Raw genomic sequence first — 24356 nt, forward strand, 5'->3', positions numbered from 1 at the left:
AGTTTGTGACGCTACAGAATACTTAAGTGTGTGACTAAGTTGTGCATGACTGATGCCAAGGGTTTTCCAGATGTGATAACCAGATAACACATCTTGTTAGTTTAGTGATTCAAATTGCCTACTGCTTCACAAAAAAGCATTCACTTCAACTTCCCTTCAGTATCTAGCTAGCTGTTGATGTTGAGTAACACAAACACAAATTTATTGACATTTACACGGATGGAAACTGTATAGAACTGTTATAGCTGACGGATTCTGTTGTTATTAGGGAAGCCAAATCATATTGATTGTCCCCCGGTGGCGGGCTGACATGAGCGAAAAGTGCACATCAAATGTTACTAATTATGTTGATATATGTTTTAGTGTTCATTCATCTGTTTGGTTTTAATTAGTTATTTATTATGAAATAGGAGTGTAACAGCTTTATACCACAGCTCCACTCCCCAGACCACTATTGTGGCCTGATATTGTACAATGGAAGGTAATAGAGATCAGCATCCATCTTTATATACAGGCAGGTTTTAGCCAGGAGGCAGAGGGGCCGTGATATGTCAGTTCTTCAACGAGAAGCAGCCTTGCTGTTCACATCAGCAGTGTGTTTCCCTGCTCCGGTCAACAAGTGATTCTGCTCCTCTGCTCTTCTTTTTAATCACACATACAAGTAATCTTTTTAAATCTACTTGTAATGAATCCAAAACAAAGAGCTTTGAATTGTTTTCCTGGATGTCATCACCTCTACGGCAATGATGAAGTTAAAAGAACCATTGACTTGTGTGATAATCTCCTCTGCCTGTGTGTGTAGGTGTGTGTGTGTGTGTGTGTGGTTGTGTGTTTGCTCATTTCTCTTGCTCTCCTTTTTGACACGAGGGACAAATATCTGAAATAAATACATAATTTGAAACCCAATCACAAACAGCTGTGATACCATTTGTAATAAATAGAGTGGATGTGCAAATATTGAAATTTCATCATGTTGCGAGATAAATAAAATCAAAACTCCAGAACAGCAAAGAGAGTGGGGCAAAAAAACAAACAACAAAAAAAGAACACCGAGGAGTGTGGGGGCGGGCCCTTGGAGTGAAATTACGTTCTGATTTGTTGAGCGAGTACCTCGACGGGATCAAGTTGAAGGAACGCCAGGCTGCAGGTCCTTTACATTATTTTGAGTGAAACTGCCAATCAGATTTGTTTACTTATTAATTTAAGTAGCTGGAACGCCATTCTGGATTGTTCTTGTCCACTGTAACCTCTGGCTGAAGCCGTCCATGTCATTTCTTACAGTAGATTTAAAGCTGCCAGGAATGTTCAGAGACATCACAAACTATTTCATGTGATGGAATAAATTGTCCTTGCACTTATATTTGTCCTTCTACCTCCCCCCTTTTGTACACCATCTCTGTCCCCCCTCAACCTCTCCACCTCTTCTCTGCTCTTCCTCTCCCCTTAGAAATTTGCATTTAGCTTCCCCTCTGAGCATAAACACTAAAATATGAAAGTTTTACTGCAATTCTTCAGACCTTTATTCACCCCACCCCGAGCAAATAAGAAAAGAGGGGAGGAAAAGGGAAGGAAGAAGGAAAAAGAAAAAAGCTCTCAGTGTGGACTTGAGCCCAAACTCAAGAGCCCAAGAGTGGAGCAGGGTGGGGAGCTCGGGTTGTAGAAAACCATAAACAAACAAAGCAGAAGAGAAAATAAAGCCTGTTGGCTTTGCGGGGCTAGCGCAGACGGTCCTGGAGTTCAGCTCAAACATGCATCATTAGCATGCAGCGCCTGTGCTTCCAACTCTCTGATGGCAAAAAGAAATGGACAAAAGACTAAATAATTACTGGCAGCACGATTCGAACATTCCACTGAACATATCCAATTTTATCAGGGAGGTAGTCATGATTAATCAATTGCTTATTAGTAGTTGATTTAATTGTGAGCATCACGGAATTTATTAGGATTTTCTAATTACAAATGATGGGTGAGGCTTTGATCATTGTGTTTAGAGAGAATTGAACCCGTAGCACTGCTCGGAAAACTGAGGTAATTACTACATGGGGGGTACTGAGCTTTAGCAAGAGACTATTAAAGGGAAAGTCTGTCCCTGGATTGAGAGCCCGGCACGAGCCTCTTTCTCGGCTTGACAGCCAGGGAATTCTGGTTCAGGTGAGATGGGGGCAGGTGTGGCTGAGCAAACACATTGCTTTGAAAATAGTGAAGTCGTCCATGACACGTGCGTCTGGTTTCAGGGGCACCACACTGTCTCTGGTTCAGAGCTCCTCCCTAACTGGGTGTAGTTTCCCAAAATATCAGCATGCGGACAGAAATAGAATATCATTAAACAGGTTCACCCGAGTCACCAAGAGGCAGACATGAAATTCAGGCCAAGGAGTTAGCAGGGGTGATATAGAGCAAGGCAAGACAATACATGGATAGAATTGAGAGAGCTCCCATTATAAAGACATTGGCACAGCTGCTATTACAAAGTAAACTCCACCAGCACTATTAAGCAACCATACTGAGCGAATCAACTGCTTTTTATGCAATGTCCTGTACACGAAGGGGACCGAACCCTTCTTAGTCTTGGAACCATGAAGACTTTTTGGGGGTCGCTTGTTATTTTGGGGGCTGGTGTTCGGTAAAACATTTAACAAAATAATGGCACATCAAAAAAGTCAACATCCTTCACAAGTTAAACTCTTGGTATAAAGAATAGCACATTTCTTCTCCCCGAGTGGACCTTAAAATGGCAGAGAGAGTTGAACTTGTTAAACAAGAGAAGTGAATCAACAACACATCATATGCCGTCCCCCCCGCCCGCCCCCCTGCATGACGAGCTCTCAAACATGTGGGAAGTCAGAACAAAAAAATGGATCTTTAATGAGGTTTGACGTTTTCCAAATCCATCACAATAACAGGCCTCCCGATCTTCCCTTCTTTGTGTGACTCAGTAATATGACTGGAGTTTGAGAAATAACTTCAGTTAATATAATTTCTGTTTAATGGTGGAATGGCAGAATAGTGACGGGAGCAGATAGAAAAATATTTATCATCGAAACAACTGGAGCGTCGCAGTAGGAACCTCTTCACCGAGTCAACAGATTCCCACTGGAAAGTGAATAAGGCTCCTCTTCTGGTCACAAGCAGTTTGTGTTTCAGAAGAAGTGAAGTTCATACTTTTTTTTTCATCATTAAAGATTCACTATTTACACGATAAATAAGTTCTATTCAATTTTGTCCTTTGATTAGTCTTATAGAATTTCTTGACATCATCTGTGAACACTTCAAAAACTGTCTCTTTTTGTTCCAAGCCAAAAAGACAAAATAATAGAACAAACTAAAAAAAACAAAAAAACAAAAAAAAAGAACTATCTTTTTCTTTTATCTTGAGGATACACCCACGTTTTGTGGGGAAATTTGGCCCCTACGCAGTTTTCATCTGTGGATTAATCAGTTGCATTGTGGGAGGACCGAGCACAGTTCTCCACAATTCCCGGGAGTTATGTCCACTGACATGTAGAAAACGACCCCAGAGCACTGCTTGGATTAAGCCGGAGATGATATTTGACAGGCTATCACAGCCCGTATCTGAAGTCTTCATCAGCTCCATAAGTCAATAAGTAGAAGTGCTCGACACTGTGGCCGAAGGGTTACCGAGTGCAATAAAGTCCAGCACCGCAGGAACCCTTTCTTGAAAAAAAAAGGGAGATGTCAGGCAATATTCCCAGTGCAGTCCACGGGTTCATACGCAGGTCAAAGAGAAGTCAACGTGCTGGTTCAACATGCTCCCACTAGGCACTGTTGTTCTCTGTGGTGGAGGGGAGACGTTGGGAGTACACGGCCGGAGCTTTGCCAACCCTTGCAACATGGTGCTCTCCAAACTGTCCAGTGTGATGAAAGTCAAACATTGACTCAACAATGTTTCCAATGACTGTTCGGGGCAGTGAGAGTGGTTTGATCTTCAGTAAAGTGGACCTTTTTTTTTCTTTTCTTTCAAGAATATGTACAATAAGTTGCATTCAGATGTACTTATTTTACCACAGAAAAAAAAATCCCCATGATTACCTCATTAAAGCATAGTGAGTCATTCAGCTGGGATACTATCATATACAAAGACCTGCCATTCTGATGTGGAAAGGGCCAATGTACTGTGGGTTTAAGACTTTTATGGAACATGCCATAATATCTCCTTTAACGTGTTTCTGTGGTTCGTAGCGTCTCCAAAGTCAGGAATAACAATTCAAATGAAGTTGGGAGGACTGGGTACGATGATTAAGCAAAAATGAAAAGAAAAAAACAAATAAAACAAAAAAACATTCAAATTTGAGTTTCACTACCTCACTGGTGTGTGATGCTTTATTAATCCGTGGAGACGAGTTCAGACTAACTGGAGATTTGGTTGTAATTGTGGACGTGATTCAGCAGAGGCAAAGTTTTAGTAGAACGACTGGCATTTTAAGAACGCCCTCGGCTAAAGTTGCGTATGTGCATTAAAGGAAAATACAAGTAAAACTCTTTGGTTTGACATGCACATTGATGGACTTGAAGCGTGAAAACCCAACATCCAAAGACACAAAAGAGAGCAACACAAAAGACACAGAAACTCTCTCGTCACTTGTCTTGAGAAAATGACTTCTCGTTAAGGAATAATGATATTGATTTGCCTTTGTTAACGACTACTGACCAGAAAATGGAATAGTGATCACAGTTAGAAGCCTCCTGCTCTTCACATGAAGTCTACAACCTGTAACTTTGTCTGATTCAGAACTCCTGTTTATTGCACTTTTCCCTTTCTCTCCTGACAAAGCGCAAGTGGGCTGCAAAGAGGGCTTGGGACGTGGTAAAGACCAGATTTGGAAACAATTAAATATATCTATTTTATTATATGCTGGATTACCACTCATGAGTGAGTATGTTTTAATTAAGGTTCTTTGAAAAAAAAAAAAAAAAAAAAAAAACGAAATAAAAATCAGCGATTATGTCTCAACCTCTATTGTATATTGGTGAGAATTGTGGTTCTGATGATGAAATCCCTCCAGGCAGAATCTGAAAAATGTTGTCCTCTAGTTCTGTTTTGAAAACAAAGGCCCCACTGAATAACCAGCTCGCCTGCCCCTTCATTTCAAAGTCACGGTGAATCAAAGGCCCCCCTGGCCCCACTTCTAACAACCAGGCGTGGCTCGCTAACGTCCAAATTTGAGTGTGCCGGTGCGCTCGGCGGTAGGGTAAGGACCGCCGCCGGGGCCTTCAGGTGGTTGTCTGAGGGGAGGCGGTGGAGAGCGGGGCCCGGGCATAGGAGCGCCTATGCTGGCAGAGGGCACGGCGGGCAGCGCCACTGTCTGTATAGTGCCCCTCTCACACGGTCCCAGGTCCTCCAGGCCCTCCAGGCCCTGTGGGGGTCCCTCGTAGCCCATGTTGAGCCGCAGGGGTTGATGGGCCTGGCAGTAGTCTACGATAGGCTGCTCGTAGCGGTAGAAGGTCAGCGCACCCATCTGGTGGGGGACCTGTTTAGAAAGACAGAGAACGGAGAGGAAAGAGATGGAAATAAGAAGGTGAGATGGAGAAGGAGAGAAGCAGATATGAGAAAGAAGCAAGGAGAGGGAACAAAAGGGGACACAGAGAAAAAAAGACATTAGACAAGCAGATTATCAGTAAACTGATAAACCAGGAATTAGATTTTTTAAAAGATGGATAGAAATCCAAATGTTGCCGTTTCCTTCTAGAGGATCTTAGAGTGAGTAATGCTGTGAAAACTGCTCATCAGTGTCTGACATGCACAAGTTGAACGAGTTAAGTGTTAAGTCAAGAGTTTATCTACAAAAGGCTTAATGTTTGTGCTGTAGAGGGCTGTTTAAAAAAAAAAAAACATATTTGCCCACAGAACAAATATGTTTGAGCCAATAGCCAAAAAAAAAAGAAAATCATATTTTCCCCTCACTTGAACTTTCTGTTATCAGGCCATGAAGATAGTTTTGGTTGTATGGCCTCCAGCTGAGCTTAGCTTCCTTTCACCCCAAACGATTGAAGGTGAGAGAAATCTCACTTGCAGTGTAGGGTGAGTTTTTATTTTTATTTTTGTGATCTTGGTGAACATTTTTTTTTTTTTTAAGAATAAATGATTAATTACTGTACTTAAAAAAATAAAAAAAATAAAACTAACAAGCCCCAGATAAACTACAGCAACAGCAGCCACAGCTGTTTCCCTTTCCAATAAATATTTTAACAATGTTTAGCTTTTCCAGTGCAGCAAATTTGTTACACAACATTTCATTGTGCCTGTGTGACACAGTTAGTTTGGCAGCTCAGTACTGGCCCTCTGTAATCATCCTCACATGGAGACCACCTGAGCCTCCTACTACACCCAGACCCATTTGCTGCAAAAGATCCTGTAAAATGTGTCTACTACGAGGCATCTATGAGATTTCTTTACAGGTGTGCACAGCATTTTGTGCAGGTGTCATAGTGTCCTTCCTGCCCGTGACTTTTCCCATTATAAAGCTCACTGTGATGGTGGTCAAAAGGACATTTTTCTGTTAAATGTATGGTACAAGGGTTGGAGCGAGTAGGTCTGTAGTCTGTTCAGCGCCACGTCACTTGTGTCACAGCCAGGAGCACTCGTCACATCTGGCCATGTGTCTGGTCTTGTGCTTCCTCCCCATAACCATAACACGGTGCCAAACAAACAGATGAGACTCTAGTGACACACTGTCTATCCCCTAACTTTAAACACACACACTTATTGGCCCTGTAAAAAAAAAAAAAAAGAGGCCAATTAAGCGATTTCTAACAGGCCGTGAAAACAGCAGGGTAAGATGGCAGCTGACCTGGATTAAACACCGCAGCCTGGCAGAGCGACAGATCATCAAATCTGTACACACAAGGCAACAAGGAGCCACACAACAACAGCAGGAGCTACAGATATGACACCAGCACGGAAGACGCATGCATAATACAAACCACTGACTCCTGAGGAGGCGTTGGAAGCAGAGAAGTGTCACAACTGCAACTGTCTCTCTCTTGCACACCACTAACATTTTTTCTTCAACCTTAACTTGATCTTGAGGGGAAGATTCTAATCAGTAATTTAATCTAAAAAAAGAAATGTTGTTTAAAGGAAAGAGCCACTTCTTAAAAAGATCAGTCTAGGATGAGACATGCCTTTCCACTTTATTCTCGTCGGTATCTAATCATGCAGAATGTTTGGGATGTAGGCCTAAGTGCCAAGATTTGAAGATACTGTATGAGTGTCCGATATTGTTGCTATGAAGATGAACTGGGTTTCATCCAGGCTCCTCCAAAGCATCAGAACATGAACATCCGAAGAGCTCAAATGCAACACACCCTCGCATAAACAATGGTCTGGCTTCCTTGGACAACAGACAAGTTTTCATTGAAGAAACAGTCCCAGAGCGAAGAGTTGGCGGCAGGTGCTGAGAACCTTGGCACATCAAACCGAAAATTAGCTGCATGGTTACATACAACGAGTAAGAAAATTGTTATTTGACTCTTTTAAGTGGAAGGGAAAGGAAACAGGTGCAAACAGGAAAACAAATAATATTCTATTAGTGATCCCAAATAAACTCTAAATTATGTCCCAGAGAAGCAAAGCCGCAGAAGACAAGTCAACAAAGAGGATTTAAGAATAATTGAGCCGTCAGTCTTGAGCAATCCTTGTACATTTATTTAACTTATCGTATAGAGTAACTCTGATAAGAGAAATTATATTTGAGGGAGCGTAAGAGAATTTAGGACGGGTGTTTCTTGACTGTTCCAATGAAATGCAGATATATTCTTGGCTGAGAGGGTAGGAGATAGTGTGTGTTTATGTGTGCGTGTCTGTGTGTGACCATGCGCAGATTTCAAAGTCAAATGGAAATCGTCTGCTCTAACGCAGCTTGGCAGTTCAGGAATTAGCCTGTACCACAGGGCTAAGATAATGCCACTCTGAGAGTGTTAATACCATTTCTGTTTCAGCTTAAAAAAGAGTGTTATTTGTAACCCCTAGCTTTACAATAACACACTTTCTGCAGCACAATTCAGTAACACAAATCAAACAGCTGCTGAGAGTGTGCTCATCTCACCAAACCACCTTTACGTCCACCATCACATGTTCCACGACTGCCACCTTCCTTCCTTCATTCCTTCCTATAGCTCCTTCTTCCTCAAATAGACTCCATTAAGTGAGACTGACTCATTACATTATAGGCACTCAGTGGATTACTCCCCTCATTTAGATACTAAACCCCTCACCAACCCTGCCACCGCCACCGCCACCGCCACCTCATCTCCCATCACACCCTCAGTCCACCTCAGCTCTGCTCACTGCTCCCTGCTCCCTGCTCCCTGCCCAGGTCCAGCGAATGAATTAACCGATATTAACTCCTTACCGTTTCAGTGGATTCTATCAGATTGTCAGGGCATAAATCTGGCCTTGTGCTGAGCCCACGTGTGTGTATGTGTGCACATGTTTGTGCATGGATGTGATTGTAAAGGAGGGAGAATGAGGAAAGCAAATGAAAAAAAAAAGCCAGTATATAGAAATGGAGGTTGAGCCTTTACTTTTTGCTATTCAATGCAGGTCTGGAAAGAAAGCATGTGTTGTTGAAAGATGCATGTGCCACGGCCTCACTGGGCTTGTTGAATAAAGTCATACACCCAAAATGCTCCCTGAACAAAAGGCGTTATTGATATTCAGCCGCCATCCGTGTAGTTGCAAGGTACAGCTCGCTCATTAGGGATGCTATCAGCCTCTCTTTGTGCCTCTCGGCATTAGAAAATTATTAATTCCTTCACACTGAATAGGCTGTCGACAGTGGAGACAGCCAAATATGTAATGGATAACATCTGGTCAGAAGAACAGAAATACAAAACAGACACTTCAATTTACTTTCCAAATGTTCTAAAAGTGCGTGGTTGGGATTGAAAATGAGTGATGTCTGGTCAAACTATCTGTCAGGTCAAACACCGTGCAAACATTGTTCCTCCTCTTTTTCACAAAATGAAAGCAGCACAGGGCAAGTTCTCTATTTCCATTACTAATCCAGTCTTTTTTGATGCAATGGATTTTTCTCCATGCCTTGTTTGGGGCTTGGAGTACCCTGAGTTACAGAAACATTTTGGCTGTTGTTTTAAAGAGAAGTGCATGTTTGTAATTGTTTTTTTCAACAGATCATTACTTGTCACTATTTAGTTTTAAAGGGATCATGCTTAATATTTTTTTCAGAACCAAAAATCATTTCAATCTAGTTTTACCCTTCTCTCTCAGGCAAATCTCTGAATCTCTCTTCTGATTGGCTAACTGTTTTTTGAGTGACTGCAAAAATTCAGGAAAGGAAATACTACAAGATTGGTTGGCTGAAAGCAGTGACTGCCATATTGTGACATCACAAAGTCACAATATGGCAGCACATTTTAATGCAGAGTTTCTGAAAATTTATAATTTTCTATAATTATATAGAAAATAAACTATGCTGCACCTGCTGTGTTTGTGTTGATACAGTAAGTGGTACAGCAAAGCATCTCAGCCGACCTGAAACATTCATATTGTACAATCCTGGTTGTGACATCTTCACACTATTTACATCTTTGCCCCTGTGAGTGCAACCTGAGATCATAAAGCAGGGAAGATGCTTCCTCCAGTCAGGCATAAGAAGACAAAGCCACAGGTTCTCTCAGGCACTAATCCTGTAGGTTCTATGTATTTGTTGGGCACTAAACACACCATTCACATATCCATCTGAATTGCAGTCAATTAGGCACAATTAGCAGATATAAAGTAGTATTTTACCAGTTCTTGATTAATTGGGTAATTTGCCACCAGTTGGTGTGTTTCATTATGGAAAGTATCCTTAGTTTGCAACTTAACCACCATCATATCCACCAGATTGCAGCTGATAAGAGGTAGGAGCTGCGTTGACCGCACGGTGGAGCACAGAGTACAGGGGAGAGGCAAAGTCTAGCATAGGGTCACGTCGCTATGCGCCAGGTAGCAGCAAAGCACCAGGACATTTGAAAGTCAAAACAAGGAGCCTGACAGTTATGAATTATGTATTTCAGTTTAAGATAGAAGAAGGCACCAGCAATTATCCTCCCTCTGAGAAGAAGACATGTACAGTACTATAAGAACCTGGAGATCAAGAAGGGAGCAGGGTGCATGAAGCCTCTTCCATTCTCTTGGTCCATCACTGCAAACATTTTGGGTTGTTTGAGGGTGAGTTAGAAGATGACAATAAAAAAAAAGTTGAGAATCAGCTTTGGACATAATTTGAGCTAGGGCACAATGGTCAAAGTGCCACTATACCTCAACATTAGGGACAACTCCACAGGATTAACAAGTTTCACAGACAAAGTGATGTTGTTGCAGTTCATGTGTATCACGAGTGTGTGTGTTAGCCTCCGTTGCTGCAGCTGCACCCTGTGTTGTACGTCGTATACTGCAGCTCCTACCTGTCAGAGTACATTTGCATTAAGGGAAGAAAAACAAACACACACGCACTCACTCAACTCCACACACTGCACTGTTGGATGGATTTGTTTGCTTCTTTGGATCTTTGCCACCACTACTGGCATGTGCGTCCACTGACAATGACTGGCATCGTGCCTCTTCCTGGATGTTTATCGCTGTATGCCTGAACACACTGGAGTTTGACCTTAGGCCACAGAGCTCTGACCCAACAGGCCCAAGGAGATAAACACAGCATCAGTTAAATCTTTTTTCTTAAACTGGCTTTCATGGGACTTTGACCTCTTTTGTGTTCATGCTTATTAAGTCATTCGTCATGCCTTTTTTTCTTACAGGGAAACCAGAAAGATGAGAGAGAATGGGATAGAGACTATAAAGTAAAGGGCTGGAAGTCCAACTGGGAACCTCATTATACCCATATGGTGTGTGGCCTAGTAACTACTCGGCCATTGCATTACCCCATTATGGTCATTTTTACACAATGTGATTATAATGTTAGTGTAAATTTCAAATGCATTTATTATACAGTACCTATAGTGACAAACATCTATGTGAGCAAAAAGGTCTCTCCGCCTAAACCCAATCGGAGAACTGCTGACTGCGTATCACGTTCGACATTTATTCCTTTCAACAGCTCTAATTTGTTAGAAGAGTCATGAGTAACTCTTACAAAAAGCCCCAAATACCATAAATTATTTTTTAACAGTATTCCAGTGGCCCTTAGAAGTTGTGTTTCTTTTTGCATTCATGCTTTTATGAGCAGCTAAGGAGGCAGTAACAGTGCCACAGGCAGACAATGCTAATGCCTCCCTGGGCTTTAGGAGCATTACAGTTCACAAGTCTGCCGTTTTCTCAGCCAAACTCTTTGATCCTCTCAAGTCAATGTATTGTGGCACACAGAAGCATAACAAAGTGAAGAGGAGGTGCAACAGACCCCCTCAAAAAATGTTGCCTTGGCTTTTTATGCTTTCATTAATGTTCAGGTTTGTTTTATGTTTGTAAACCAATGAATTATGTTGGGAATGGTTAGTCATTGTTATCTTTTTTGTCTTCCCCATGTGAATATCACATCATAAAACACAACCTATATACAGCATGTGTATGTAAATAGGCTGTTTCCGGTCTGTACAGTGTATGTCCAATACACTATCAAATATAAAACAATTTGTAGGACCACTAATCATTTTGAGGTAGTCATTGAAAGGAGCCATAACTGGGTTACTAGAAAAAAAATGTTTAATTACTCCATTCTTTGTCTAGTTCTCATCCCTCTAGTCCTCTTTGTAGGAGTCTGGTGATATATTACCATAATTCATTTTACCCATCTATATTTAAAGCAGGCTGCAATGCATATTTGATGTAAAGCTTCAGTGTTAATGCTGCTGAAATTGTTCAAGTATAGCCACATCCCACAGCACAGTTGTTGTTGTACAAAGTATTAACTGCCATGTAGAATAAATCTTAACTCTGGGTTTTGTGTTTTTCATACTTTTTCCACCCACTACAACATCATTCCCTTTGCCATCATTAGCTCGGCTTCACATTTGCTTGCATATTCTTAATGAATGATCAGTGTTTACAAAACAAATCACTCTAAGACATTTTTCTTGTATTAATTAATCTGTGTAAATTTGCTATCTGGTCTGAAAGGAGTTAGTTTGCATATTGTTATTAAAGGCCTCATGTATTTCACAAAATAAGCTGTCAGGAATTCTGTAATTTTGTGATGTCACAACAAAGCAGCCAACACTCTCAGCCACCCCCAAAAGCCAAGATCACCTGGATCCCCATCCAACCTTGCAGGATTTGGTTTCTCTTGTAAGCCTGCACAACGTGAGGAAAACCTGCAATGTGCTGTTCAGTATCATGATGGGATATGACTCGCAATAAACAAACAAACACTGAGATGTGCATGTCCTACCACACTGTTAGTGGAATTCACAGTCAGACCAACATGACCCCTGCATCCAGGCTCAGTCTGAGAGGTCAAATGTTCACATGCTGAGTGTGAATGCAGGGGTGCAGAAGGGTCACGTTGTGGTATATAAATTCATTATACTGCACCTCATCAATGCAGTACAGCTTAACCAACTTTAGTGACATTTATTTAGGTTAGTATATAACACTGTTCCCCATAAAGTTGAAATAATTCTGTTTTCAGATATATTCCACTTTTTTTTTTATTCCTATAAAGGTTAATTGTGGTTTAATTTTCACAGTGATATGTTTGGAAAAGATTGTTGATCAACTAAGTTTTGAGAAGATACACACGTTATCTACCAAGAATAAATCACAAGGTCACAATTATTTCATGAGAATAGGTTAAAAAAATCAACATTGTGGGCAGCAGTATATTATAATAATTATAATTAAGAATAATAAAACTTTCAATATAATTAAAATAATTAAAGCTAGTTTCTGGAATGACAGCAAAAACTGTTTACAGCAACATTGCAACTGTACTGAATAACATCAAATGTAACAAATGTAAAATGTCAGTCAATTAAATGTTTCTGAAATTAAAACACTGTGTGGTGTGAAGACGTCTCACCTATCCATCCTCCGCTGCTGTGACACTGCTGATTTCAGCCTGTAGCTGTGAGTATATACACGCTAGCAGTAAATTAAGCTACAGTAAACACAATTTTTTCCTTTAAGCTTTTTGGTTCATTATCTTAACATTAGCGTGCTGCACTTGTGTAAAACAAAAGTGCAGCGGAAATGAGGCTTCACGTGTTAGGAGCTTGTTGAACAGGTGGTGACATAAGAGAAGCTAATTGGCTGTTTTCTCGCCACTGTTATGATCACAGCTCCAGTAAAAAAAACTTAACCACACTAAAATAATAGCAGAGAAGATCAAGCATATATCCTCTTATGGTTCAAAACCGAAGTAGTGGTGATGGTGATGATGATGGTAGAATCAGTAACAGTAGCAGCAGCACTTGTGGTGGCAGCTGTGGTAGCATAACAGGCACTTAGGCGTAATTGTTAGTAGACAAAGCGAGTCCTTATGAAAATAGGACATAAAGACGACTATAGTCAGTGAAGATAAGAGACACAAAATGAAGTGACAATAGAAGATAGAAAACAAAGGGGTTCAACATTGTTAAGTACACATGTCCGCGGGCTACACTCAGCAAGATCTCTCCAGTAGACTAGACTTCTAAACAGCTAACAGCTTCTAACAGTGTTGATAGCCTATAAATATGTGAGGTGGGGTAATACATACATGTACATAATGTCCCCGTTCATTAAAAAGGTCCACAGGGGGCCAGCCATCTCTTCGTTGTCAGTGGTTTTGTTATGTTGTGTATTTATATTTGAACCATGTGAACTTGTGAAATCATAAACCGACAAATTAACACCAAAACCCTCATTAACTGAAGCAACAGCGGCACGTGTCCCCCTGCAAACTGCGACTCTGCGAGCACACACGCCCTCAAAGACCATGTGTACATGTGGGCGTTCGCATGTGTGCCTGCCTGTGTGCGTGTGTGTGTGTGTGTGTGCCCGTGACTGTGAGTCCCCATGTGGGTGAGTGTTGCCTTTCAAATGTGTGCAGCTCTAGAGTGCGGGGATAGTCAGCACAGATGTTGCTAGGCGGCATCAATGACACGAAGCCCACCAGTCAGGTTTTCAGCAGTGCAGCGTGCATGGACATGTCTGAGGGGGTGTGAAGCTAAACACCATCAGTTTGTTTTCAGACAGCACATCCCGAGAGGAAGCCTTCCCAGCTGCATGGGTAAGTAAGTGTGTGTCTTGTTGTGTGGCAGCGTGATAGACTTACGTGTGCACGTGTAGCAGTGCACATCTGGCTGCGTGCTAACATCTGTGGTAATTAACATAATCGAAGGCTGCGTGGAGGAAGTTTGATACTGAGAAATTATCCTTTCCCCATAACAACTTTGTCTTTTAAATGCATTGTAAAACCAAAAAAGAGACTTGCCTCATGCTGGATTTCATTTACATACATACCAGCTAATCCCACTCATCATATGGATACACACTGTTAGCTCCTGCAGCAGAAGGAGGTGATGGGTCAGACACAGACAGTCTGGTAGTACTGAACAGACAGAATTACTCTGGTTCTCCAGGGGCTCTGTGTGAACACTAAATAACACCCACTTCAAGTCAAATCTCTGGACACTTTTGATCATATCTGTCCGAAAATCACACCCTTCACTCGTACCGAACGCCACCCAGAAATGTGTCCCATTACGGAAGCTAAAGATTCTCTAACTGCCATTTCACTGTCTTTTTAAGCCCAGTTTCCATTGGCTGGGATTAAAGTGGCCTCCCAGGACTGTGCTAGCCATAAAGGGTCAGTTAACTTCAGAGGCAGAATGTACAACCTTGACATTCCCGCGTAGAGCTGTGTGTGAAAATGAGTCCACATGTCCACATTTTAAACTAATTGATTCTCTAAACAAGCCGTTAGCCTCCCACTAATTCCTTAATGACTGGAGGTCCCTTTATGTGCAGTGACTCTTGATTACAGGTCTCCGGCACAACACACACACACAGATGGACACACTAACAACGACATATAGAATGGCACTCAGATGGCTGTTTTTAAAGGTAGGGAAAAAAGTGAGCGAGAAAAGAAAGAGGAGAGAGGAGGACGGAGGCCCCCCCCTTCACGCACCGGTGAGTACCCAGCATTGGCTCATCACAACCTCCTCCCACTCTTCGGTACGTATAGTATAGGAGCTTCTGCAGACCACAGCAAATGGGCCGTGAAATGTTACTCAATGCTCAACACGTTCCTCAGCCTGGTTTGCTTTCACACACACACACGCACACACAAACTCAGCACGAGGCACAATCACCACAACTAATGAAGGTGAGGGCAAAGTGTAGCTGGAACAATGGAAATGAGACAGAAAGCTTGCAGGACACAGTGTGGCCTCACTCCGGTTAGAGCAAATTAAGGTTACAACTAATGATTATCATCATTATCAATTACTTTTTCTATTAATCGTTTATGCTGTGCCAGCAATTACCAGTCATTCCCAACTCATTGGCCAATTAAAAATGTTGAAAATGTCTGCAACCAATCCTTGTAACCACATGGAGGTCAAACATTTTTGCAATTGATATAATCTTTTAGTGCACAATCAGGCTGGGCTGTCAAACAAGTACACAATGTTGTGACAATATAAATTACTTACTGGCCATATTAGACCTTTATGTGATAAGATAAAACAAAAATGCAAGTTCGAGCATTTTGTGAAATTTTAAAGAGAAATAGGTCTATTTTGTTTGTTTTAAATTACATTTTATTTCTGTAGTTGAAATATATGTTATTTCTCACAAACCAGAAAATGTTTAACTTTGCCATTTCTTCCCTAAAGCTCTCCAAAGAGCTTTTAAGAGCTGATGAAATTGTTGATACAATCATCTGAATTAGTACTGAATAATCACAGCTTATAATATCAGCTTAATGAGAAGCAATAAGTGACTCCCAAAAGTTTTCCCTGTGGGTTTTGCTTCTCAGGCTACGCACAGGCTTTTAAGTAGAAGTTGATGTAGTCTGGAACAGAAAACCTGCAGACACTCATTAGGGATATGAAATACTTCATCTGCTTCAACTAATAGTGTAACAGAAACAATATCTGTCAAATACCATCATGTCTCTTACCAGAAGAAGAGATTAAATAATAAGTTGCTGTTTTTGATTTTTTTCATCACAAAACCACACTTAACGGATTCCTTATGCTGCTAAAACTGCTGCCTTTGATTTTTATGTTTTATGCAAATCCAGGAAGCCAGGGCACGCTGATGGTTTTCGTCCTTAACAAACAAATTTCATCTGCATCCAACTCCGTTTATACGGTAAATCTCCTGCACCCATTGCCGAGTACCCAAGTGCATATTAAGAGGGTGGAATGACGGGTTGTGTCAAAGGAGAACAATTTGTAGTTTCATTCCTGCTGTCCAATAATGAATTCAAAGTTCCCAAATCTCTTGGCCAACGGTGTCTTGCATTATGTGCTGCCTCCCATCGTGGCGGCACTGGCAGTGTGTCTGAGTAATGAGCATGACCCAACATAAACGCTGTGTGGCCAACTTGGCTCTACACTGGGAGCGTCAGTCGCACTTTAATCAGGGATATTGGGGAGGAGTGTGCCTGGGAAGGCAGGCCGAGGCTTTTAAAGACCTGACTAATAAGACATGTCAAAGGGAGCTGGGTAGCAGCCAGAACTGATATGCAGACCTTGTCCCTATCTACTTCGCATCCTGCCGCACCATGTGCCGCCTCAACAGCATTTGGACACAGATGGCCTTTTAACAAAGCTGGATATTCACTGATGCAAACAAACAACGCGAAGCATCTCAAAGCAGCATGTGGCCTTCATGGCTAATCATTTTCTCCCCTCTCTGTTGGCTCTCCTCATATTTTTCACCCTTGTATGACTGTTCTAAAAGTTGGAATAAGGTCAGGAACTTTTTTTTTATTTTTTTTGCCCTGAACTTTTTAAAAATACAGATACAGCTCTTTTATAGCAGCACGTTGTGTCTCTGAATGGGATGAGATGTGTCAAATAGCAGCTTGTTTTAATTAGTTCTTGGCAAAACTCACTCTGGACACTTCCATTTATGCAAAGGCATGTACTGTAGCAATGAGGCAGCAGCTTGCACCACTGTCCCCACGTCTGATGCTGTACAATAGCCTAAGGTACTATAGTATACTTGTAAAATGACTGGCTTCTGATTAGGCCATAGGTGGTAAATGCTGACGCTGCCAGTCTTTCATTTATATGGAGATTGGAAATGTGGACAAATCGTGAGCAGAGAGTCTGCTGGGTGGTGTCACATTCCCTGGTTGGTGCAATAACAGTCCAATTTGTAAATCTAAAGCCATAAATCACTAAAAAGCATCTTCCTCATCTACATACTACAGGATGTAATCTGGTTAAGAGCTGGTACTCTTCTTTTAAAAACACACATTGAAAACCTAATAGTATTTAGTCCAGTATTTATATTTCATATGTTCTTACCAATCCCTTTTACTCTGTGCACAGACATGCATGAGAAATTCTTTTAAGGTAGAATCACAGCCACTAATTTGAATTAAAGCGATAACAACAACTTATTTGGCAGTAATTATGATAGATTGTCGAGTGTTGAATTAATGAGGAGGCGTATGTTTTCATCTGAAAAGGTAATTAGCCATAGGGCTTAAGTAATCGCAGGAAAATCCAGGTTGCTACAGGCAGTCCCTGAGGGGACAGTTTTGCATACGCTTGCGGCAGAGCAAATCCCTCAAGAGAGAACCTTTTCACTGATAAACCTTGACCCGACAGTTCCTTTGAGGCAAGTTTGAATTTCAATAAGAGCCGGCGCAAATAGAACTAAATGCTGAGAAATGTCGGCGTCGCACATTCAGAGAATTTGTGGCAAATAACCTCTTTGATCATCTTACCATTGTTTGAGAAGAAGTGCAGCCCTGTGCCTTTTTCACCACTCTTCATTTACTTTATTACGATAAATTCCCTGGCCAAGGCCAACAATTCACCTGGGTATAGAGATGTGTTTCTATATGTCTTTGGGATTCATCTGTTGCTTTTCAGTCTGCTTCATATCACCAACATGATGTAAGAGTAGAATCACATGGTTTTTATTTTATCATTTATACTTCTTTCAGTTTGTCGCCACCATTAGTTTTTATCTTGATCATCTTGATGTGCAGTTGTCAGTCAGTTCTTAGCACTTGTTGCTTTTCTACCTTGAACAAGTTGGTCATAATGAACCCTGCAACTCTGCTGCTGCTGCTTCTACCCTCTCTCTCTTCCCGCCTCTCTACCAGCCCTCCGACCAACACAATGATGCAACCTATCAGACTGTCTTTGGAAATTGCGCCCCAGCAGCAACCGGCTTAACCAATCATGGTTATAATAATCACACACCCTTTCTCTTGTGTCATATTCCTGTGTTTTGTTGACCCATCAATCCACTGCAATCATCTCATAATGAGGACATTGTCGCTCTTTATACTATAGTACCACATCTCTCTCTCTCTCTCTCTCATCCACTAGCTGTTGCCGAACACCAAAACATAACGATGGACATATCAATCTGCTGCACAAATTACTTATGGGTTTATATCTGAACATGTCTGTATGTCCTAGAAGATGGATATTTATGGTGATGCTAAGGTTGCATTGGAGGTAACTTAAATTCTTAAAGGTACATTGTGTAGGAATTAGCGTTGCAGTTGTAGATCGCAAGCAACTCAATCATATTTTTCATGCTGCATTCACGCGAAATTGGGCAGACGGCAGACGGACGACAGCCGCTGCACGTAACGGCATAAACAAGCATCTATGTAAACAAGTGGTCCGTCAACATGAGGCAAAACAATACACGTGACAATATGTTGTCATGGCGATGTCGTATTGTTTACCTGACCACGTTTTACCGGCTTTCTCTCAACTTCTGTGACTAAAATGACATCTGGTTTGTTACCGACGGCCGTCTGCCCGACTGCACGTGAATGCAGCATCAGTGTAACGCTCCATTCCTCCTCACTGCACCGCGGTGACTTTTCACAGACGCCACCTCAACGCCACCCGTGGTTTCCTAACATCACGCTGCCACTGAATGTAAAAACATGGCGACACAACATGGCAGCCAGCACCGAGCTTACCCGCTCCATGTATATATATGAATGATATGAACGGCAAATTCAGAGCTGAAAGGAACACTTCACTTTGTTGATGGGGGTGATTACTGATGAATGAAAAACATACTTTTGAACGAAATAATCGATTTTCGTGAATAGATAACAGAAGTTACACAATGTCCCTTTAAACAGGCTAATAGAAGCAGATCGACGATTAATGAGTTTAAAAAAACAATAGGTTTGCTTTGTTACTTTCCTGTGTTGCTCTCACTCTGAAAACATGTTGCTGTAAGCACAAACAAGCAGAACGCTGAATGACAGGACCGATGGCACCAGAGTAAACCTTGTGAGATGCCTGTTTAGCAAATGGTAATTAAAACAGCCTGAATCTTCAAATCCCTGATAAATATTTCATCAGGTACGTGGCTCTTGGTGATTGCTATTGTAATGGAGCAACAATATTCAAATCGCCTTTGGTGAAATTATCGCATCAACCCCCCCACCCCTCCTCACACACCTACTCTTCCTCTCCCTCCCACACACACACACACATTTACAAAAAAACAGATGGTATCATCCATGAACATAGACTGCATATACAGTACGTACATGTAATACAAACACACACACACACACACACACACACTTAAGTTGCCCCTATTATTAAGGCATAATTGTGCTATTTTTAGCAACTTTTGTGACTTTATCTACACTTGTGCAAATTAATAATTACATTCAACAGCAAGTTCATTATCTACACACAATGCCATGTATCCAATAGATTTATCTGTTTGAATGACTGTGGCAGACAGACTCACTCAGAGTCACACCAACATTTGCCTTTAAATCAATACACATCCTTCTTCCGTTCAAGGGTGAATGAAAAAATGGAAAAGAAAAGAAAAAAGAAATAAATGTCACGCCACTTTAGGAAGAGTCTCAACTTCACTTTTTAACATTACAGTTACTCCTACGAACCATAAAACTACCACCTTGGAGGGTACAAGTGCGGGTTTAAACCTGACAAAGCTCAGTCTTTGACCAACAGCGTATCCAATCCACCGGTGGTATGTTTCCATGCACTGTCAGGCTGCATGTCCCTGTCTCCCAACAACTCCCTGAGTCATTCTCAAACTTGTTTTCTCTTTCCCTCATCTGTTCTTTTCTCTGTCATCTGGCCTCTTCTCTCATTCACAGCCACAGTAAAAATCTGTGTGCAAAGCTTTTCCAATGTGATCCTCATCCCACCCTTATCTGTTTCATTTCAATGAGAAACTGATGAAAAGCAACCCAAATTAGTATTTCTTTGAAATACTTCAGCCTCTATCTACTCTGTGCTTCAAATTACTTGTCAAAAAATGGAAACGCAACTTCATTCTTGACTTATTTTAGGAATCAGACTTCTCATGTCATAACCTTGTGCAAATCACGCACTACCTAGTCTATCATATTGTTTTCTGATTCACTTTCTGATTGTTGAAATAAGGATGTAAAGCAAGGCATAGGACCCAGAGCTGCTTATGGCATATTCCTTACAGTATTGCTCCAGTATTCTGTTAATGACAAAATCAAACTTGTTACAGTGCAAATGCTCCAGTTAGGAGACGTGCTGTGAGAGGCTGGAGCCCATTTAGTGTAATGCCAACATACTGTATGGGAGTCGGACCCCCACCCTAACAACAAAAGACAACGGCTCATTAGGGTTTTGAAAAGACTGGGGATCTTGCAGGTTCACATTTAGCAAGACTAGATCACTCTGAGATCATTTCCATTGTACTGCTGGTGGAAATTCACAGAAACCAAACTTTTATTCCAGACTTTTTGAAACTCTGCATTATTGTTATTATTCTAAAAGTAAGTAACTCGGAAGTGTAGCTGTCATGATCTGCTCCTACAGTGTTTTGACTTGGATTGTTTTTTACAATTTCTTGTTTGTTCTGCATCCTCCCTTATTAGGGACTTGGTTTCCTTCTTCCTGTTTGGGGACTGGAAATTTTGATTTTATCAGAACACAAAATATTGATTTGAAACAGTTTTGTGTAATCAAGCTTAAATGTCATAACTTTTAGAATTCTGAGTTTGGAAGATGGTGTAAATTCACATCTTTCATTTGCAATTCATCACAATATTTGCTTTCAAGTAAAGGTGTGACTTTACTATTGTGGTTGTAGTTCACCTCAAACGTCCATCACAAATAATAAAAGCAACACATTTTCTCACACTTATAATACCCGAGCTGACAGTATTGTAGATATGGAGGTAAATCGCTGTCATGATTTAATTCTCGCAGCTCAAAGAAATGTCGGGACAAAAACCTGACAGGCCCTGTCCTCCAGCTGACTGGCTGACTAATGAGCTGGCAGGCTACAGACACAACAAACATCGCATAGAGCAGCCATTCGAGTGAACATATACTTTGGTGGCTGTGATATCCTCAAATATCTTATTGTGCTAAGAAATGATGTTGAGCTGTTGCTTGTAGGCATCTTTTACCACTGCGGTCCCAGCCAAGTCAAGTGTCAGTCCAAACTTAACACTCCAGAGTTCATCTGGCTGATAGTGGCAGTCTGCTTGCCAGAGCGCAAACTGACTGATTTTTGCTGTCTTAGCAAATTTAAGTCAAACTGAATCCATAGCACCATTTCCTCTTTGAGATGACAAATATATCCTCATTTACTGTATATGCGTATGCTGTGAATGTTTTTTTTTTTTTTCTGGCTCTCCATCTCCTCCTCTGACCTCGACTTAGAAGAGTTTCCCTTTGCTTAAAATTACACCACGCTGATTGGCAGAAGCCAGAGCTAACCACGTAGACAAACCGAGCTAAGCGCACACAGGCGAGCTGAGTTTGTATCCTGTCATGTACTTCAACAGAATTTAAAGCTGATAGATGTAAAACAACTGTGGCCTGTTCTGCTGCGACTACTAAAATCAAACATCACATCACGCCCCTCCTGTGCAGTGCTGATCTGTGTGAACAGTGTTCATAATGGACCACGGGTGGTGAGAAGGGACAGGAATTTGGAAGTATGTATTTAAGACCTTAGGATTCCTCTTGTCCTTGGTGGAGTAACTTACCCCCCCCCCCCCCCCCCCCCCCCTCGAAATAACATCACTGAGAAATTCTCATGTTCATGGATTCATTAATACAGCCAGAGCTGTCCCACAGACATGACTACACTGTACAAGAATACTAATACCTGGATATCCTACTGAGACCCTGTCAAACTTTCAGTGGAGTGCATTTGGACGTCCTTGTCAGAGCACAGAGCAGCTCATTATCTCTCCCAATGAAAATTAATAAATGATAAATTCTTCCTTCTTTTTTTTAACAGTCATGTTGCAGCACTACAGGCTTTACATTTTCTTCCACAGGTTTACAGATTGGTCAATACATGCATGGCCTATAGGTTCTGCAGCCGACTTCCTGATATAACACCCCCTTTCCACAGTGGCTCTGCATGTGCCATATAAAAAACTGTTTACCTTCCTCATCACAGGACTGCTCTGTTACTGCTGCTGCTGTCATCCATTTGCACTTTGTCATATTGTGTAATGTTTTATGTTATATTTACACTGCCCATGCGTATGCGTTTGTTTAGCACCTTCTTGTTTACATTTTTGCACCGCTACCTGTCTCACCCCCTTGGGCAGCATGTAACAACGTTTCGTTCTGCTATGTACCATGTAAATAGAGAATAATAAAGCTAGAGTCGAGGGAGTTGAGTTTTATTGAGCTGAGTTGTCCGCCCCTCTTCTAAATGCTACAGTATATACATGCAAATGTGATTGACAGTTTCATGTTCTGCCTACATGATGAACAACAAACAAAATTATTCAATGTTGGTTGCTCAGACGGGTGTCAGCTGGCTAAACCCAGTAGCAGGTGTTGAGTTGGCTTATAGCTAGTTAAAATTCAGTGGGTACATGATTGGCTGACTTTTCTTTCTCTCTGTCTGTCTCTATCTCTTTAAAATAAAAAATAAAATATTCTGAGGTGTACTTTCACACATTTTTGGCTCATTTCACGTGATTTATTAATGTGCCTAATGTGTGAACTATACTTTTTATTTAATTAAATGTAATCTAGTTTTTTTGCTGTTGCAAAAAAAGTTATTCATATATGCCAATTTATGATAATTCTGAATTTGAATCCCTGGTCCCATCATGCATCATTCTAAATTACACACTAGAAGCTTCTGTTTTTACTGCAATCATGACTGAACTCAGAAAACGCAAATGTTTTTAAGCTAATTAAAGGGTGTTCTGTCCTGATCAGACATCAGAGACATGGGCCATGTGTAAAATATTTGCATGCTAAGGAGAACAGGTGTTTTTGCGCACAGCATATGTCAACTGGGCAATGAGCGTTAACATCACGCTGAATCTAGCAGAGGTAGCTTGCCAGAATGGACTACACTGATATGATTGAAATACAAACTGAAGTAAAACACAAATAAACAGTAAGAGGTTCTTAAGGTCCAGGCCTGTAAAAACCAAACCTCCTGAGACAATTCTGCTACAAAAAAGGACCATCAACTGGAGAGAAAGTGTCATATTTATGCCTGCGGGTAGACATGTCCCTGTATGTGCATCATCTCTTTATCAAATGGCAGATGGTGGCTGTGTTTGATGTGCAGCACACCGATGCACATGACATGACATGCAGCAAGTATTATCACATCTAAAAGCCTCAAAATGCAACGCAGTGCTATACTGAGAACAACAAAAAAGGGGGGAAACAAAAGACCGAGGACGTTTTCTTCAGCCTCACTGATGTGTAACATGGAGCTGGTCCTTCACTTTCCTGTGTGTTAGTGTAGACATGAAAGCCGTCTGATGGCTCTAGCCTTTTTACTGCATTTCTCCCAGGGTAATTGCAGTTTCTTCCTTACTTTTAAAGCCCTGTCAGTCTCCCCACGCTAAATGACAGCCTAGTGGTAACTGAATTACAGGGAAGAGAGGGAGCCAAGAACTACCTTCCTTTGACTTGCCTGCTAAGTGGTCTGATTGTGTGGTCATGTCCTGGGCATTAAGACAACAGTTTCCATGGCAATTTCCCCGTGTGAAAAAGTTTTCCTCCAAAGTGTCAAATGCAAAGTCACCTCAGTTATTAATATTAGTAATTTTCTCCCTATCTGCGAAGATCAGTGCCATGCATTTCACCTGAACATAGAATACAAACAAACCACTTAGTCTTTTTTTTTTTTTTTTTATGAATTTACTTTAATGGCAGTGAAGCTGGAAAACGCATGTTCGTGCAAAAAAAAGCGTTATGAAAAA

General features: G+C 41.2%; 1 protein-coding gene across 1 annotated transcript in view; it reads right to left on the reverse strand.

The window, feature by feature from the left end:
- Positions 1-5168: 5168 nt before the first annotated feature.
- The window catches only part of LOC310995124 (leucine-rich repeat transmembrane neuronal protein 4), a gene marked incomplete at both ends in the record, with an annotated part of 100780 nt that continues 81592 nt past the window's right edge, over positions 5169-24356 (reverse strand). Inside the window, one exon of the mRNA XM_083984052.1 lies at positions 5169-5489. Coding sequence (XP_083840178.1) covers positions 5169-5489 — 321 coding nt within the window. The remainder of the gene's footprint in view (positions 5490-24356) is intronic.

Source organism: Trachurus trachurus (genome assembly GCF_905171665.1).
Source record: "Trachurus trachurus genome assembly, chromosome: 12".
In the NCBI taxonomy this organism is placed as follows: domain Eukaryota; kingdom Metazoa; phylum Chordata; class Actinopteri; order Carangiformes; family Carangidae; genus Trachurus; species Trachurus trachurus.